General features: G+C 35.8%; 1 protein-coding gene across 1 annotated transcript; it reads right to left on the reverse strand.

Moving 5' to 3' along the window:
* Nucleotides 1-1,454: 1,454 nt before the first annotated feature.
* LOC149800531 (uncharacterized) lies at nt 1,455-19,853 on the reverse strand. Its single transcript, XM_089954460.1, has 3 exons — nt 19,675-19,853; nt 9,741-9,911; nt 1,455-1,692 (listed from the first exon to the last, which is right to left on the reverse strand). Exons 1-3 carry the CDS (start codon nt 19,821-19,823, stop codon nt 1,545-1,547), a joined length of 468 nt encoding a protein of 155 aa, XP_089810586.1. The 5' UTR covers nt 19,824-19,853; the 3' UTR covers nt 1,455-1,544.
* Nucleotides 19,854-20,058: the final 205 nt, after the last annotated feature.

Consider the following 20,058-nt stretch of genomic DNA (forward strand, 5'->3'; position numbering starts at 1 on the left):
GCAGAAAATCAAACCGTTTCTGAGTCAAACTTGCTTCACCATGGTAGGAATAATTAATATCGGTTTAAGTAAGTTCCCACTTCAAATTAGTATCAAACATAATAAGTCCTCACTGCAAGTTAGTGTCTGGCTTAGTCTCATTTAAATTTGTGTCAGACATGATAAGTCCCCACTTCAAGTCAGTGTCTGGAATAAATGCTATTATTCAAGACTTTAAGAAATCTTGTATCATCTCATAGTAAATATCAAGTTTTAAATTCACATAAATGTTATGACACAAATGATGTTTGAGTGAATAGTACGTATATAAACATGCATACCGTTTTCAAAAGCTTTACAATCGTTGAACTTCGAAAGAAAACAAATTAGAATATTTGAATTACCAGATTATGTCTACTGGTGATTAACTACAAACTGCCTTATGTAGAAAGGCCTTTGAGTAGATTGACCTGTCAGCATTTTAACCATTACTTGAAACTGTTTAATGTAGAAAGGCCTTAACGTGGATTGACTTGTCAATGTTTAATAACCATTACTTGAAACTGTTTTATGTAGAAAGGCCTTAACGTGGATTGACTTGTCAATGTTTAATAACCATTACTTGAAACTGTTTTATGTAGAAAGGCCTTAACGTGGATTGACTCGTCAATGTTTAATAACCATTATTGGAAACTGTTGTATGTAGAAAGGCCTTAACGTGGCTTGACTCGTCAATGTTTAATAACCATTACTTGAACCTGTTTTATGTAGAAAGGCCTTAACGTGGACTGACTCGTCAATGTTTAATAACCATTACCTGAAACTGCCTAATGTAGTAAGGCCCTAACGTGGATTGACTCGTCAATGTTTAATAACCATTACTTGAAACTGTTTTATGTAGAGAGGCCTTAACGTGGCTTGACTCGTCAATGTTTAATAACCATTACTTGAAACTGCTTTATGTAGAAAGGCCTTAACGTGGATTGACTCGTAAATGTTTAATAACCATTACTTGAAACTGCTTTATGTAGAAAGGCCTTAACGTGGATTGACTTGTCAACATTTTATAGCCATTACTTTAACCCGTCTCGCAAGACATTGTGACAGCCAACCCATGAACTATTTGTATCAACTGAAAAGTGAAACCCGGATTAACACGACCCTCCATGTGTCCAGTAAATTAGTTCGAGTGTTTATTGGTTCAGTTAAGGAGGTTTCATATAATGATAGATATCATGTCAGGCTGTCCAGAATAGTTTCATGCAATCCAAGGCATCCGTGTTTGAAGCAACGAAATTTGGCCGTTTCCATTCTCGACAACATTGTGCCAGATATACTGAAAAGGTGCCTTATAGAAGTCATAGTGATATATGAAACTGAGAGCTGATAATTTCCTTACCAACCTTTTGTCGTCACAAGTATGGTTATTCGTGTTAGAGAGGAAGCAGACTTTAAATAGTAAATACAAAATGACACTTTGATAATGTTTGTTTTATTGTAAAAAATTAATTGTACTGTTGTTCAGCAAATTACTATCCGGAAGTACAAGAAAAACATATCGCCTGTCAGTCATCCACAAGTCTCCACATTTTATTGGCTGCAGTCAGACAATTTGATAAGAAAATATTGTAGGACGAATCAATTTGACCTGCTCTCAGAAAATCGTCCACAGTGCGGCTGCCACTCACATACCCACTTTTTTCAAGGTTCCAGCTGGAAGAAAAAACAAAAAGAGTTGAAACTAAAACTTTGCAGGAAAATAGAATCTCTTACGTGTCTCCCTTCCGGAAACTCAGACCCGATTAACTCATGTCCTTGATGTGTGTATTTTTGTTTTCAATACCTATGGTCTGTTTCTTTTTATCTGATATATATATATATATATATATATATATATATATATATATATATATATATATATATATATATATATATATATATATATATATATATATATATATATATATATATATATATATATATATATATATATATATATATATATATATATATATATAATTTAATGCCGAAATGTTTGCATATTTTAAATAGCTAAATCATTCATTCCTAAAATCAAGATAAAATAGAAGTTGCATATCGTTTCAATTAAAAGTAGAAATTAGACTTAACATGATGATACAGTTGCAGATATCGTATACGTTCTGCGTTTCGTCGAGGCTACAATGGTTACACATATCAATTTGTATAAAATTGGTAAACGTGTAAACGGACCTGTATGGGACTGTCATGGACGCAGGAATTACTACTTATACCATATGAACTAACTTATAAGTCGAGTAAAAATGCAGGCAACATAGATCCTGACCTGTGTAGTCTATGGAGTCCGAAGATAAGGGTCTAGATTGTTTGTTCTACTGGTTACTACTAACAATTGCACAAATCCAGATCTGCCGGCCCGTTATGCAGATCTGGGTCAGTGTAATTTGCAACAGGACTCAAGAAATAGCTATTATATACGGTAATTATATACTTCCATATCTTTCCCTGAAATTATTCTTTGGATGGATTTTATGAAAACTTTTCTTAAAGTAATTATCTATGACTTTCACATGTGACATTGTAAAAAAAAAACAAAAAAAAAAAAACAAACCACGTTGAACTTACCTGTTATAACGCACATTACATACGATTACACATCAAGTTAATCTACTGATAATGATGACAGAAATTTCTGTCAGCTTCAGTATTTTGCTTTGAACAATATGTCAGATAATAAAACTAAAGTTTGTAAGTGCATAGTCATTGAGAATTATACAAAACATCCCATGGTCCAGGCATTACGTACGATTCCTTATCAAATTTTTGCTACCTTGTCATATATGTGACGGTAGGAAATAATATAAATGAAATCTGGGAATGTTTTGCTAAAACTGTCAGATATATTTATCGGAGATGCGACTTATAAACTAAACCGTATCATTAAAAGGACGTACCGTAAATCTCGAGCCGAGCGATGTACACCATGCTTATTATAATATCTTTCGGCTGTTCAGTAAGCCTTACGGGTCGTTAGATTCAAAGTTGAGTCTCTCTAAACGTTTCGATTATACAGTTTAGTTCAGTTTGTTTTTAAACCGTTTACACAATTTAGGTAAGCGCTGCAGCCTTAGTTGTATATTGTCTCTGTTGCTGTTGCTGTTGTAGGGTTTAACGCCATTTTTCAGCACACGATAGGCCATACATGGCGGCCAGTATTAATGATGGAGGAAGAACCCGGGAAAACCCCGGAAAGAACCACAGACCCACGAGAAGCTACTGGCAAGCTTTCTCATATACCCACATTGGCCGAATCGGAGACTCGAACCCACGCAGACAGAGGTGAGATGGCAATGATCCGTAAGCGCTTTAGACCACTCGGCCACTTGGGGCCCCGTATATTGTCTCTGCCTTCCATCTACAAAATATAATTTTGTAATGAAAGACATTACTTTGATAACTGTAGCGATAATTTAGTTTTCTTTATTCCGCGAACACTCGTTGAGGCTACTTCACATTTTTGTATGGGTATTAGTTTGTAGCAATGCGACACTCGTTGAGGCTACTTCACATTTTTGCATGGGTAGTAGTTTGTAGCAATGCGACACTAGTTGAGGCTACTTCACATTTTTGCATGGGTAGTAGTTTGTAGCAATGCGACACTAGTTGAGGCTACTTCACATTTTTGCATGGGTAGTAGTTTGTAGCAATGCGACACTAGTTGAGGCTACTTCACATTTTTGTATGGGTATTAGTTTGTAGCAATGCGACACTCGTTGAGGCTACTTCACATTTTTGTATGGGTAGTAGTTTGTAGCAATGCGACACTAGCACAAAATGTGGTCATGATAGTAGTGTAACAGCAGCAGCAGCATGTGTAGTAGTATTAGTCGGAAACGTAGTAGTAGTAGTAGTAACAGCAGTAATACTAGTAGTAGTAGCCGTTGTATTAGAAGAAGTAGCAGTAATAATCGAAGTGATAATAGTCGTGAGGGATTACCCCGAAAATTGTATATAGCAACGGGTTAAAGACTCGGTATCGTCAAAAAAATGTTAAAAAAACCCACACGTTATTATTATAAGCGTGAATAATGCAGTGAAATATAAAAGAAAATATACGTATGGACATAATAGTCTTTATTTCCTTTGTATCAGGTTTCCATTTCAAAACGTATTGTCTTTCAATGTAAATAGTATATATCATGATATTTTTCCTACCATATATTGCTTTACTGTCACACTGTAATTAAAGTCCTTTGCAGAAATTACCAAGCGTTTTTCCTTGTCTGTTTTGTCCTGAAATTCAATCTCATTCAAAATCGGAACTTATAAAAATCAAAGTAGTTTACTACTCTGACTTAGAGAGAGAAATTGCTAAACTTTGTGTAGCAAGGAACACAAAGAGTCCAAAATAGCTTAGACTAATAAATTAGGGTCCATGCTGGAATCTAATATGTGGGCAAAATGGCTTCTCTTTCCAGCTAAAAGAGAGCTGGGACAGCGAAGTTGGCAAAATTAGAGAGAAATGACTGTAAAAAGTTTAAAATTTTAATGTTCAAAATAATCACTTTAATTTTCTGCGTTTAATAATTCTCACCTCAGATTCTTAAAATACTAATGTAATACTAATAAAACTTCAGAATAATAATAATGCAAAATTTATAATTATATTCAACTTTATTATAATATTCAAACTTTATAATACTATTAAAGCTTTATAATAATGTTAAAACTTTTCTTATTCGGCTTCACCGCATTTGTTGTCTAAATTGCAGCATCAGCATCAAAGATAGGTTACTGTCAAAAGTAGAGGTCCTCTTTCATACATTTATCGGATTAAATATTGGACGAAATCATTCATTTTACTATTACTTTACCTGGATACGTTCACTGAATCATGTTTCGCGTCCGATCAGACTACATTAAATGTCGATTTAAATTTTTTTTTTTCAAGGATTATGAGAGAATTTTTCGGCAGGAATTCCATACACAACAATGTAATTACAGATAGTCGGGTCTAGTGAGGTATAAAAGATAACGGGTATGCGAATGGGTAATCATTTTGAAATACACGAATTACATACACAAGAAACAATAAGAAAAGGCGTCATTTGTGTGGAATTACGTGATAGAATGTTCGTTTGTATAGCTTGATCTATAAATTAAAAAAAAAACACAAAGAAAAACCACAGAGTAGCAGTGGTGCATATAAATTTGTTGGTTTCGACATGATCGCAGGCTGAAACGATAGCGTATCTGGGAAGCGACAGCCAATGACCATAGGAAGACCACTAGTAGTAGTAGTAGTAGTATATGTAGAAGCAACATCATTATTTAATAGCAGCAGCAACAGATGGTAGCAACAACAGTATAGGCAGCAACAATTGTAAGGCACTAGCAGCATCAATGACGTTAGAAGTAGAAACAAGAACAGTATAAATAGCATTAGCAGCAGTTATGTGTCTGCTGTATAATTCTTCAGTATTCTGAACGCGGGCAAGTGTAAGATAATGTTGTGTATATTTGCAACAAGCAAAATGTAAAGCATGTTTGTGTTATGTATATTTAATTTGTACAGTTTGTTGGCTTTTCTCCAGCATTATATGTTATGTATATCTCTATTTTGTAATTGACCTTCGTCCAAAATCAAGGTAATGCTGTACCTGACCAGTGACATTTATTTTGTAAACAATATAATACATTACTAATATTTCTTTATGAGTATATATTAAATATCTATATCAGTATAGTTTGGAAACATGTTTACTTCAGTTTGAAGCAAAGATGAAATCTTGATTCTGACCTTAGAATGTTCCAGAATGGAAATTTCCCGTTAAGTTCACAAAATATTTCCAGAAAATAGAAATTGCGAACGAGGCAAACCATATAAAATCTTGTTTAAATTAGGATTATTAGTCTTACCTAAAAATCCGAAGCAGAATTATTCTTGTTGTTGTATTAGTTGATTTATGTATTCAAATTATTATTCACTGGAATTACAAAGAGCTAAATTATAGTTTTGGACTTAAACATTAATTTTGGAACTATAGTGAGTTCAGACAATGGCATTTGGACCATATTATTATGATACAAAAAAGGACTTAACACATCACTATATTCCAGGCCATTGGCACATTAGCACATTCGATACCACATAAACGTACAAAAAATTCAATTTATTTGGAACACCACTAAAATTCAATTGGAACTTCATAGGCTTGCATCTGTGATTAAACGTTTGGGACTGCTTTGGATTTAATTCACAATAATGTAAGTTCTCTTTGCATTTTAGTAAAACAAATTATTGTATGAATTTTACAAAACTTGCTGGTTTTCGCTGTTTTCTGTTGCTTAGTTTAAGATCACAGAGTCCTAACACTATGCTGATGCCATGTATTGTGAATACAATTTATTTATATATCTTATTAGGGAAAAACGCGCTGCCTAAAGTAGACAGTTATTCAAAGTGGCTGCTCCCATGTGGTGAAGAAATGAAGCAGAACAAGTTCAATGTACACTAATTTTATCAGTTATTGTAAAAGGGAACTTTTTGTTGTTGTTGTCACTGCTGAAAGTACAAAAAATAAAATATAACTACTGGATACTGGAAGCCACTGGTAAACTCTCTCACAAACCCACGTCGGTCACATATTCATCTACGAAGTTGTGCTACTACTACTACTACTACTAATGTATTTGTAACATAGGCCATCGGTCTAAATCACGGGATGGTACCAGTACTTTTCTGACTTATTTGTTATACTATATGATGATGGAATTTTGTTTAGATTAATTAAACAACTCATATTGGTCATGAAAATTTGGACGGTGAAGTAAGGGAATCAGAAATACAACATGCTATAAAAAGTATGAAGTCTGGAAAATCAGGTGGAATTGACCACCTTTCAGGTGATTTTTTAAGGCAGCTGGAAATATTACCTATCTTAGTATCTATATTCAATAAATTATCTGATCTTGGACACTTCCTAAAGTGTTGGTCCACGGCAGTTATCACACCCATTCACAAAAAGAGGAATATAAATATGCCTAAAAGTTGTAGAGGGATTAGCCTTTTCTAGTCCTCGGCAAAATATTTACCTTCATTTTAAATGAGAATGGAGAACTATATCAAAGAAAATGATATTTTAGGTGAAGAACAAGCTGGTTTTAGAGGTGGATATTCCATTGTAGATAATATATCTACCCTAAACACACTGACATGTAAATATTTAAGGAAACAAAGAGGTAGGTTTTATGCCATTTCGTTGATAACGAGAAAGCCTTTGAACGTATTGACAGGGGCTTGCTTTTATCATAAATTAGTAAATCAAAATATTAGTAGTAAAATGCTTACGATACTGAAAGTCATGTATACAAATGTCAAAGCTTGTGCGAAAACACCAAATGGCTTGACATAAATATTTAACTGCCCGGCTGGGGTAAGGCATGGTTCCATTTTATCACCTTTTTTAATTTTAATTATTCTTAAACGATTTAAAGACATTTCTGAGCAGAATAACGATGTAAACATTAGAATTCGCTAATTTATCTGCACTTGTGTATGCAGATGACTTGGTTGCTTTTGCCGATACTGCTATTTAGCTTCGAAATAATTATAAATAAATGAATATTGCAACAACTGAAAGTAAAAGATATAACTGAAGAAACAAAACCCCAACTAAACTGTAGTCTTTCGAAAAGGGAGATACTTAAGAAGATATAAATGCCGGTATTTTAGTGAATGCATGATAAGGACAGTATCTTATTACATATATCTTGTCTGTGTATTGTCTTCTAAAAATGCATGGGGCGAACACGGTAAGTGCTGGATGAACAAAGTTAAGAATCTACATTTTCCGTACGGAAAGCGAAAAGTTTGGGTTAATCAAGGGGAGGGTGATGAAGAATTCTTTTTTATTATATTTTAACAACGTTGTAAAGATAATTTTCAACAAGAACTAAATGGAGAGTTAAATTCAATGGATATATTCAGATTTTTTAATAAGATCATAAAATATCTGTGGCATAAAAATCTGTGTTTCAATCATTTTTCAGCACAGAATGTCCAATGAGCATGATGTCGCATTGTTTCTTGCAATACACCGTGCAGAAGACGATCCACAGTTATATACCCTTCACAACTAAACTTTACATTGTTTCAATATTCATGTGAAAGAAGGACTACTGGGTGCAGAAATTCACATATTTACTGTAATTTTTTTGTGACCGGATATTTGCAGTACTTGACCTGGAATAGCAGAAAACAGAATATGTAAACACATTTGATTTTGACTCGGAATTGTAAATATGCAGTGGTTGGACAAGCTTCTGTCAGTTTGGAGACCGGTACATGCCCAGCCTTTTAACGGCGTCATCATTAGTAAAGTGCAAAACCTGCTGTCCACCGAGGAACTTTGTCAAGGGACAGTTGTTCACAATGTGTGTCATGGTCTGTAGAGCACCACAGCTACAGGAAGAGTCAGTGGCCTGGCCCCATCGGACAAGGTTGACTACACACCGACCCTCTCCTGTTTGGACCCAACCCTACACCCCCGCTATGAACTGAGCAATACCCTTAGTTTCACTTCTTGTTGTTGTTCTTGTATTGGAGTTTTTAGCTTTTTTCTTATGATGATAATGTTATATACGACACGACAAACCCTTGTGGAGATCAATTGTCCATAATCAGACAGCCGAGATAATTTTTCCTCAATTTTCTTTCGCGAGTCGAGTTGAAAAATTGCCGCCAAAATGTTCATTGAAAAAAAACAAAACCATTCCAGAAGGCAGGGCTACAAATGTTTTCCCACGATCGCAGCAATCAGTAAAGACAATACTGCAAAATAATTTCATGGGCTTATTTGGACCAATCAGAATCACATAAAGTGATATGTTCACATTTTATAATATCAAAAATACGAAACTGCACACACTGTTGGCAAAGTGTACCGACTATGTGATAATTTGTTTTATAAAATCAAAGAGGCTGGACTTACTTTAATCCTGCGGCATAGGAATCAGGTTAATAATTGTATACTAGAGGACGGCGTCTTCTGCCTGTTTTGGATAGGGGAGGATGAGGATCTAAATCGGTATACCGTTCTTTAGAGGGTATTTGTATGTGTGAGGGTATTGTAGTGTGTCGATAAATACTTCGTACCTTATTTGTGCGATAGTATGTCTGTGTAAGAATGTGTGTTTATTTCATTCCTCTTTACACCGAATCCTATCTTATGTGATAACATGTTTGTATGCATGCAAGTTAAATATATTTATAAACACATCTCGAAAGTAAACAAAGGCTGCTATGTTGTGTATTAGAATGCATCTTACTAAAAATTTAATTTTACCATTTTGTTTTGTCCCCATAACCTTTTGAAACTTTACCCCTTAACGGTTTTATCATTACCATTCTAGCTTGTTCCCATGAACATACGACTCATTTTCCATTATTAACGTGAACATTTACCATTCCCATTTGTCCCCATAAACTTTCGATCCTTTATCCCGATTAACTTTTGGCCCCATCGTACTATCCCCATGTTAAACGTATGGACATTTTAATATTGGATTTCCTGTTTGTCATATATGTGCCTCATACAACTACTTGTATTAGCGTAGTATTTTTTAGTATTTATTTTCTCCGAAAAAGAGATCGTCCTAATTTCACTTTGACAAGTGTGCTCATAATGATAATATAATAACTAATGTTGTTTTGTTTATATTATTGTCATTGTTCATATTAACAATGCAGCACAACTTACTTGCTGGACATGTAGTTTGCATCTGTTATCACGGTGCTGCTTGCGTCACCATACCCACTGCCCTTGTGGATAAGCCACTTCTCGCCATTCGTCAATGTCACAACAACCCCTGCATGATGGATCCTCCTTCTAATCCATCCCGATACTCCAGATCCAGAGGAACCCAGAGGTCTAAAAATATAGAATATATGAGAGATTGATAGGAGACTCAGCAATACAAATACGCAGCCACATAAAATTGTGTATAATTAATGTTTATGCATTATACCGGAACTAAAATGTGACCGGCTTTTGTTTCCGCTCACGGCGTTACCCGGGAGTGGTTTATTTTCTTCTTAAATTATTTCAAAGTATTGAGTTCGGTGCACCCCAAGCTGCGCGAGCAAATTACGTGCAATGAGAAAATTGGTATTCTTAAGTTCTCGGGCTGTGGATTGCACCAAAGCCGGGGTAGTAAAAGACAGAGTTAGACAGTAGCTTCACAACACAGCACAAGTTTTGTCAGGAAACTGTACACTTTAGGGGAGCAATATTCAGTTGTAGAGATAAGTGAAAAATAAAATTGAATTCTCTCTTTGTGATCCGTATTATGTGACAGAATTCTTTGAGATATTTGATGTTCCAGTATTTATTCTAAATCTTACAGATAATCAGACCTTTGACATACAACGCCAAGTTAGTAGATACATAATGGTCTGTTTTCAAGTTACTACTGAATGACGACACTAATTCGTTTAAATGTTGCATATATTAAAGAATGAAGTGATGTTCCGAATTCGTTTCGTTCTGTACGAATATTCTTCGTGGATACAGTTTCATATACAAGCCTGGTTATTATAATAATAATCCTTTACAGTACTTCCTATGAAATGATTTAATACGTAACAAGCAATTTATCTGCACGCATGCGTAACTTCTATCACTGCATTTGTAAGTAAACGTGTCTTGTGTATGTACTACACTGCTTTAGTCAGTTAGCTGTAAGAATTCGTAGGTGTGATTTTGGCTGATATATTTGAATGCAGAGTCGTAGGACCCGGTAGGGTTTAATATAACTTCTGCGCTACTGTTGGTGGTGACATTGGATTGGAGGAAGATAGTGGTTTGACCTTGGTGAGGGACCAAAATTTTCGGGACCAAAGCGTTTGGCGTGAACAGGGGGCTCTTTAGGGATCCTTTGGAAGGTTGGGAAGGGCAGACCATGCGTGGTGGCACCTTTTGATTATACGATAGAGCAGTGGGATTGAAGATACTTTGTGGTCGTCAAAGTGACGCCAAGAGTTGTGAGTTCTGTTTTTGAATTTATCAGAATCTCTATTCCAGTGAAAATCCAAAATGTATTCAGTATCACTCTTTGCGTGAAAACATATATATTTGTATATATCCTACATGTAGATGAAATATTATTCGCACAAGTTCCATACTTTATTCCCTTTGATGAATAATAATAACTCATTGGTAGCTGTGTAAATTCAAACGTTTGATACTCTTGGTGGCAGATGCAACACTGTTCGTTTGAGTACACTGTAAAATTAGAGACAACAGCTAAATCTGCTTGCATTAATGTTCGATGCCAGCGATTTTGGATTCATTCACTTTCTTGAAGGGTTTCGTCGAATGGGTTGGTGTAATGTATACGTCGATTGCTCTGGTAACAATTTAACACATCTGGGAGACATACACCGTAAAGTTTGATTTTAGCTGCACGATACAATGTTCAAACTTATCCACATTTATCATCATGAGCATGGCTGTAATAAATGCTGGCCAAAAATGTATTCATGATAAGTTTGACTGTTGTCGCTGCTGTTCCTTGATTATTTACCCACTGTTCCATACAGCTTTTAAGTTGATGTTCGTGTGGTATTTTGGGGGATTACAAAGATGTTTGACGACGAGCACCATGGGCAAGAATTGTCATCGGTTTCTGGATAAATTTTTTCTTGATGTCTTATAACTTATGTCTTCCCGTCTCTCTTTATTATTCTGCTGAAGAAGGGGTTGACATAATTGTTTTGAATTCTAAGCGTTCATTTGTTCTAGTATGTGAGTAGTGGAAAGTGTCAACAAGGAAGCTTCAACCCTACTAGGTATTAGAGCCGATGTAGTTTGAAACATTTCCTGCATGTTTTCTTCTTTTTCCATCCCCATGGCCGTGTCTGTCTTCGTGGCGTTTTCTTCTCTTTTCATGATTGTCCTAAAATCTCTCAGAATAGGTTTAGCTGTTTCGCTTTAAACTTCCTTGTGAAATAGTTGAAAATGTTACACTACTTGACGGTATCGTTAGTGATTTTTCTGTTTCTGACAACTTGGTTCCATCCATCAACGATTGTAATTCTTGTTGTAACTTTGATATCTTGGTGAAATTAGGATTAGGGGGGTGAGTGGAGTATCCGTTGTTTGTAGCAACCATGGAGTCCCATTCATCGTTTGTATGGACCTAAAGTGAGTTTGGTCCTCCCTTATGATCGAAAGGTACAAGTGTAAGTTCTTTACAGAAAAGGGTGTTGAACCTGCTTTTTCTTGTCTTTTGACTCATGGATATTTTCTGTCTCACCACTTTGCGAAGAATTTTCCGATGTTTTCATAATCACTGTTTGTTTCTCTTGAACAAATTTACTCTTCCTTCAAAACGTTAAAACAACACTGACACACGATATGAATGATTTCTTAGGTGGATACTGATTCTCTTGGTCTTGTGACAGATGTTGGTTTAGGCTCACACATGACATGTTATAAACCTCTTGTGCTAACACTTCACTTACCGTATGAGGCGACAAAGAAAGTCGAAGTCGCCTCTTGGTTTCTTGTCAGTAAAGTGTGATCGTTTCAGTTTAATCCTAATTTTGTTTTGGACTACGTTTTACACACTCTCTCCCTATATATACAAAGAGCATCTCACCCTAAGTATGTATTTGCTCAGCTTTCAGAATGTGAACAAGATGGAAGAGTCAAAACAGTTCGTCCTTCTCGTCAGAGGGCCATTTTAAGCTATACTTCCATGTAGACGATGGATTACTTCATTTTAGATAAAGTCAAAATACTTGATATATATGCCACGAGAATAGACATCGGGCTCAAGAATGTCCACAAAGACAAAGAAAATGAAAGACAAGAGAAAATATAAACAAAGAAAAATATATCTGTAATCACTGTCAGGAAAAAGGACGTTAGTCCTTAGAGTGTCTCATGAAAACGAGAACAAGCATAAGTAGGATGAGGAGTGTTCTTCAGAAATAAAAGAAGCACTCATACCAGTCATGTACAAGAAGGCAAGACAACCAGAGGACTAAAGAGGAACTCGTACCAGTCATGTACAAGAAGGCAAGACAACCAGAGGACAAAAGAGGAACTCGTACCAGTCATGTACAAGAAGGCAAGACAACCAGAGGACAAAAGAGGAACTCGTACCAGTCATGTACAAGAAGGCAAGACAACCAGAGGACAAAAGAGGAACTCGTACCAGTCATGTACAAGAAGGCAAGACAACCAGAGGACTAAAGAGGAACTCGTACCAGTCATGTACAAGAAGGCAAGACAACCAGAGGACTAAAGAGGAACTCGTACCAGTCATGTACAAGAAGGCAAGACAACCAGAGGACTAAAGAGGAACTCGTACCAGTCATGTACTACAAGAAGGCAAGACAACTAGAAGACACTAAAGAGGAACACATACCAGTCATGTACTACAAGAAGGCAAGACAACTAGAAGACATTAAAGAGGATCACATACGAGTGAAACAATTCAACAGACGAAACTGACAGTGATAAAAGGAATCGAAAATGGACTTTTTGATGTGTCGTGAAATTTAGATATGATTTTTATTTAAAGGGAATATACGAAAGATGAAATGTAGATGTCTCTTTGTCTTGTTTTTTTTTTAAAATAAAAAATATTTAGCATAGATAAGATACCTAAACACTCACGTATGAACACAAATGAATCATGGGAAAGGGTTTCAAGTTTAATCGATTTGGCAATCATTGAGATGTGTCTCTTTTCATAGAGACAAAAATAGCCTTGAAGAGTACCCTTTGACGTAGTTTTCGGAATAAAAAGAAAACCCTTCTGAATTGGTCATCATCACTTATAATTGTTTTAAAATCATTTTCCACGGCAAAGTCATAGCATCTCAGTGGCGGTGATAGTGATGCAGTGAAGGTTTAGAAATCTTTGCACGTGAAAGTATCTTTTTCTTCGGTTTAGCTAATTTAATTTGATTCATTTCTTTAGGTGCATAATTCCTTCAAAATACCATGTAACAGACTCTTCATACAGATGCTCTCTTCTCGTTTCTTCATCTTCGTCTTGTCTCACTTTCGTTTTATTTCCCTCTTGTTGTTGTTGTTGAACATACGCTTGTTTTGTTTCTTTTAGCTTTGCAAACAGTTCTCCAATTCTTCTTTCTCGTTCCTTTTGAAATCATCCATCAATGGTATCAATAAAGAAGGAGGTGAAGGCAGTACTACTGTCGAAAAGATTCTTGCGGAGACAACAGAGAATCAAAGCAAAATAGAAGCCATTCTCTTCTGGAAGAATTATATTGGTTGCAGCAGCCGTAGTAATGGTAGTCATAATACTATCATTCCGAGTATGCGATGTATCCGCAGCAGGCGCACCCAATTCTTTGCCCTCGTTTCTGTCAGCCGTATATATTGTACTTGAACTGTTCCACAATAGTAAGCCCTATATATTGAATGTGATGTCACGAGTCCGTTCTCTTTTCATTGGAAGAGAGCCCCATGCTCTCATAAATCTTGTAACGCGCATTTTGATTGGTGAAACATTTCAATCTATTTCGATCCGGTCTTAGTCACTAGCCCGCTCTACTCTGTTATCACCTGTTCTCAAGACATCTCAAGGAAGAAGATGGGAAAAACTAGAGCCATCAACCATTAATTTCAACATGCTCTTCAACCCACATTACCTAGTCTATGTGAAGGCATCATGGGTAACCACAAAGATCACAAACGCAGCGATGTGGAAGAGAAAAGTGCAGTTGGACAGAGAGTTGTGTGAAGGTGTGAATAGAGTATTAGTGATGAGCCATGCCGTGAAGAGACGTTTGCGGAGTAAAAGAACAGTGAAGTGATGCCATTTCTGTTAGTCGAATTTGGTTAACAAATCCAAACCCTTTCTAGACCACCCAATATCTCTAGAAAAGCGAGATAATAATTAGTTGCCAAAAAACTGTGTTTGTATATGTTTTGTTTATGTACATGTTTATTTTTGTCTAAATCTTCAAAAGAAAATACTACAACTTAAAACACCTTTCTCATTCTCTTGTGTTTGTATGTGTGTTCGGGTATAGTAATGTGTCTATAAAGATTTCCTATCCTTATGTGTGATTGTATGTTTGTGTGTGAGAGTGTGTTTCTATTTCACCTGCCCCCCCCCCCAATCCTACTTCCTCTTGTGTGATATATTTACAGTACAATTTTCCTTGTCCCTTGACATGCCCACCTGTCATTAAATTTCTTGGATAATCTGGGGACAAGATGAATCTTAATGTTAAATCCCAAGGGTACACAGACAACCACACAATACAAACCTATAGGCACTATTTAACATAGGATTTCCCCTTGTCCCCACAGAAGACCACAACGAAAACCTACGGGCTAATGTTAATTTCCGCATGTCTTCACAACGCCACATACTACTACTGGTGACACGAAATATCGAATGGTAACAGGTCATGTAAATTCATTTTAAATAATTTTCCTAATTCACGTGGGAAAAGAATTGTACCAAATTAATAGCTTACCTTTCGTTGTTTGAGGTTAATTTTAGATATATAAGATCCCCTTCTCATTATCTCAAAGTACTAGATGGTCATTTTCAGAGAGAGAGAGAGAGAGAGAGAGAGAGAGAGAGAGTTGGTCTGAATTTGAAAATAAGGTTTGAAGAAGACCAATAAGGACAGATATAATTCATACATGGAAAAATAAAGTAGCTACAATAGTGATATCACGACCGTGGTGTAAAAGTAGTATCACGATCGTGGTGTAAAAGTAATATCACCACCGTCGTGTACAAGTAGTATCACGACCGTGGTGTAAAAGTAGTATCACAACCGTGGTGTACAAGTAGTATCACGACCGTGGTATAAAAGTAGTATCGCGACCGTGGTGTAAAAGTAGTATCACGACCGTGGTTTAAAAGTAGTATCCTTACCGTGGTGAAAAAGTAGTATCACGACAGTGGTGTAAAAGTAGTATCACCACCGTGGTATAAAAGTAGTATCACGATCGTGGTGTAAAAGTAGTATCACGACCGTGGCGATATCATTTTTCTCTTACTGATATATTTCAATATCTCATTATAAAATATGTAATAATATGTTTTACAATGATCTTGTCCCTTTCAACAAAATGATTTGCACTCGGCATTGCAAAAGTTGCTGATTTTATTTAAACGTCAAAGCAATGATGATGCACCAACATATGGATACATCTCGCTCGGTTTCATGCGAGATTCTGGTTGAACGATATTACATTTGTATTTACATCCGCTTTCCGGCGGGGATATAAGAAAGAATGTCAAAATTCGCTATGCATCATTGTTCTACATACATGTTTTGCAGGTATAAGATAACCAGAGGGAGGGAGGGGCATTGCAATACTCAACTGTAACGACTCTATGGTCATAAACTAACTCACCGTAAGAAGCAAATCCAACAAGTTCTGTTAAATATAGCAAATAGTTAAATTATGAAAGTTATAAAATGAAAATGTAAGAGGGGCTAACAATATTATGAATTAATACCAAAATAATCCTAAAATTTTCTACTCAAGTCCAAAAGAATCAAATGCTCCCATGGAATTTCAGATCCTCGAATATACTGGTCTGCCAACAGTTATGAGGTATAACGATCGCATTGTCAAGAGCTCCATTTAATAACTTCACAGTAGTTCCAGAATAACACGTAAGTCCAATGAGCAGTTCGTAATTCCAATAAATAATCCTCCCAGATAATATATAAGCACAGCATTAAATACGTATTCAGACTGATTTTACAACAAGAACATAAGAAATAAGAATTAAAAAATTGTCCAGCCACACGTGCTTATAATACAAGCATACGGAGTGAAAACGCGTTTCTCTCCTACTCGTTACGTGACATTTTGCAAATAGTCCACATCGTAAAAGAACCCACTTGACCTAACCCACCCAATGGGAAGTAATCTGATTCTTCTAAGAACCCACCCAATACTACTAGCCAATGAGAAATTAGCCCAACTTGTCAGCAGGTTTTATTACTTAAAAAAAGTTATTAATGATCGTAAACACCTAAGTAAACACATATTTATAGATCCTACGCAATCTGCACTCTTAATATCTTAAAATCAAAATTTATACCCGCGTAAAAAAAATTAGCTATCTAATATCGTGATTATAGACGATCATTATAATTTAGTCATGAACATATATTTTACACATAATGTAGACGTAGTCATGTTCCAAGAGTTAAAACTATATAGATATACATAACACAACTAAGCTTTCTGTGACCGGTGAATTATGTGTAACTTGTACATTCTGTCAGTCTTACAAAAGCTTTTGCTTCTTGAAAGGTTAATTTATATTTAGATCATGTTTTGCATCCTCTCATGCGTTTTTCTTTCTTAATAAGAAACAAACATGTGATACACATTAATGAAAATGTATCTATTTTGATACAGTATCTTTTACTGATGTCTGCTTCTGTTAGATTTATCTCTCATAAGTACTGTTGAGTGCATGGTTCAGTCCACGTTAAATGGCAATGTAAAATTGGTTTCTATGACTGTGTGTGACATGCTGAAGTAGGGCTGAATGTATGTTTATTCAGCAAACGTTAGTATTGAGGTCGGTGGAAAATCGTTTGGTATCGTGATCTCTGTAGCAAGATCCCGGCGTTTCTGAAGTAGGTTCGGATATTACTAAAGTCAAACATGCAAACTTTTTTTTTTCTTTCATTTAGACAGTAATGACCTGATGTCTCTCAACTGCGAGAATGTATCCCTCACAGAGTTTGGTTTTTCATGTTTTTACATTCATACACTTGCTTGTAACGTGCTTCTTAAAATATCACTTTGCTGATTAGCCAGTACTATACATTCCTTTATTACATTTTTTTTTTTTTTTTTTTTTTTTTTTTGTATTTAGTCCAAGCAAAAATGTTTTGGTTTGGTGTTTTGCAGCACACCAACACTTGGTGGTTATTTAGAAACGAGGCAAGACAGACTAGGGTAGCCTCCCTTTACTGCTTTGACGGTAGTATTCAAGCCCACATATTTCTAGCTATGCGTCTGGTATGCTAACCTATAAGTCACAAAGATTATACCTGAAGTGATTTAGACTGCCTAAAACTTAAATAAACATTTGAACGAACGTTTCTCGACAGTATCGTGCAAGCATTCTACGGGATTAATTAGACATTACATTTATTCAAGGGGGGGGGGGATATCACTATTTTTCTTTTTAAATGGAATTGTGTGCTGGAACGCTCATGGTATATCACTCACCAGAGGCGTAGCTGGGGGGGGGGGGGCAGGGGGGTACATATGTCCCCGGGCGCCAAGGTACAGGGGCGCCAAAATGAGGCTTACAACGTTACATTATAATAAGTAAACAAGGGTAATATTCAAAAATGTGATTAAACGGGGAGGGGGCTGGGGCACCAATTTTATAGTTCGTCCCCGGGCGCAAAATATCATAGCTACGCCTCTGTCACTCACGCAAGGGCAAAACAGAACCAGAGACTATCGAAAGTTCATCCAGAAACATTTCAAATACTTTTCGGCCACTGAAGTTTCTCCGACTATGAATTCTACTCCAAAGTTGATAATGTTAGCATGGTAGCATATCAGTGAAAGTCTTTCAAGTCTTTACTGCACTGACTCTTTTTGACGTAAAAATACATTTAGCCCTTGAAGCGCTGGCTCCTTCTGATGTAAATAATACATTTAGCCTGTACCAGCATATTAAATTTAATCTCAGTAGCTCTGAGTGATAAAGCCAGCAACGCTAAATTTGTCTAGCTTTATATATGAACTATATTATTTACCTTGTTCCTTTCGAGAGACTCATCAATGTTTGGGATATAAATAATGCACATGGAAGTGGCTGGGGTGGGGGATGGGGGTGGGGAGGCCTGTTGCACACTCTTTTCTAGTCCAAATAAGTAAAAGTGCAAATAGGAAAGCCAAATATTTGTATGGATCATCCCAATAGGTTACTAAATGATAGACTATAGCATATTCCTTGCCTGCAATATGGGCAAAATATTGTGTGGGTAATGATAGTATATATATGGTTATAAATACAATAGGAAAAAAATTAAAAGAAGTTTCATGCACCCTCTTTATCACAAACCTTTCCACGCAATATCAATTTTAACTAACTCTCTTATTTCTCGAGAATGATTAGATACGTAATATACTCTTATTTATTGTAATATGGACGAAATGTTTTAAGACGTTCTTGACAACAGATAATAGGTATCATATACTTTGAGTTTTTCAGAAAGTTCGTAGGTTCACTAGACTGAAGTTCTTTTTGCTCTGATACTGAAACTTCATATGACGTTTTGTAGAAAGCCAAACAGAAACAAAATATCACTATATATATATATATATATATATATATATATATATATATATATATATATATATATATATGTGCGAAATCCTCATGAATTTCGCCTTGATCAATCCGTTTGTCAATTTGAGTATGAACTAACGTACTATTTTAACTAATTGACTAGTTAGCCAACCAACTGGCTAACTGGTTGACTATTTAAGTTACCAAATAACTATTACTTAACTATATATAAAGGTGACAGTATAATATGCGTCACGTTTAGTAAGCAATCATTTAACCAAGCAAACTACAAAAGAAATTTACTAAGTTGAGCAAAGTAGTGACAAATTCTTTGATTTAAGTACTTGCCTTGTGTAATACTCCGCAAAGACAACTTCACTGTTGTAGAGCTCAGTCAAGCACCTCTGCGTAGTACAATCTCTTCCTAACCCACGATCAACCAGCCAGAACACGCATGATATCCCAAAGAGCAGAGAAAATCCCATGTTGATTGTCATTTGTCGTACTGTTCAGAAACATCTTGCGCAGATTTTATATGAAGTCTCAAAGTACTGACCTTGACATTCCTAGTGAGTCTGTAAATTTTCACATCATGTAAACAAGTTGTATGATGGTCTTAGAAGCAAAACATATTTATGCCAGTATTAAATTTCGTTCGGTAGCGATCTGGATAACAAACTCCATGCTGAAGACATTTTGTACTTTTGTATTTAGCACATGCACGCACGGATG

Source organism: Sinohyriopsis cumingii, chromosome 4 (genome assembly GCF_028554795.1).
Source record: "Sinohyriopsis cumingii isolate HCF-2022 chromosome 4, ASM2855479v2, whole genome shotgun sequence".
Taxonomy (NCBI): domain Eukaryota; kingdom Metazoa; phylum Mollusca; class Bivalvia; order Unionida; family Unionidae; genus Sinohyriopsis; species Sinohyriopsis cumingii.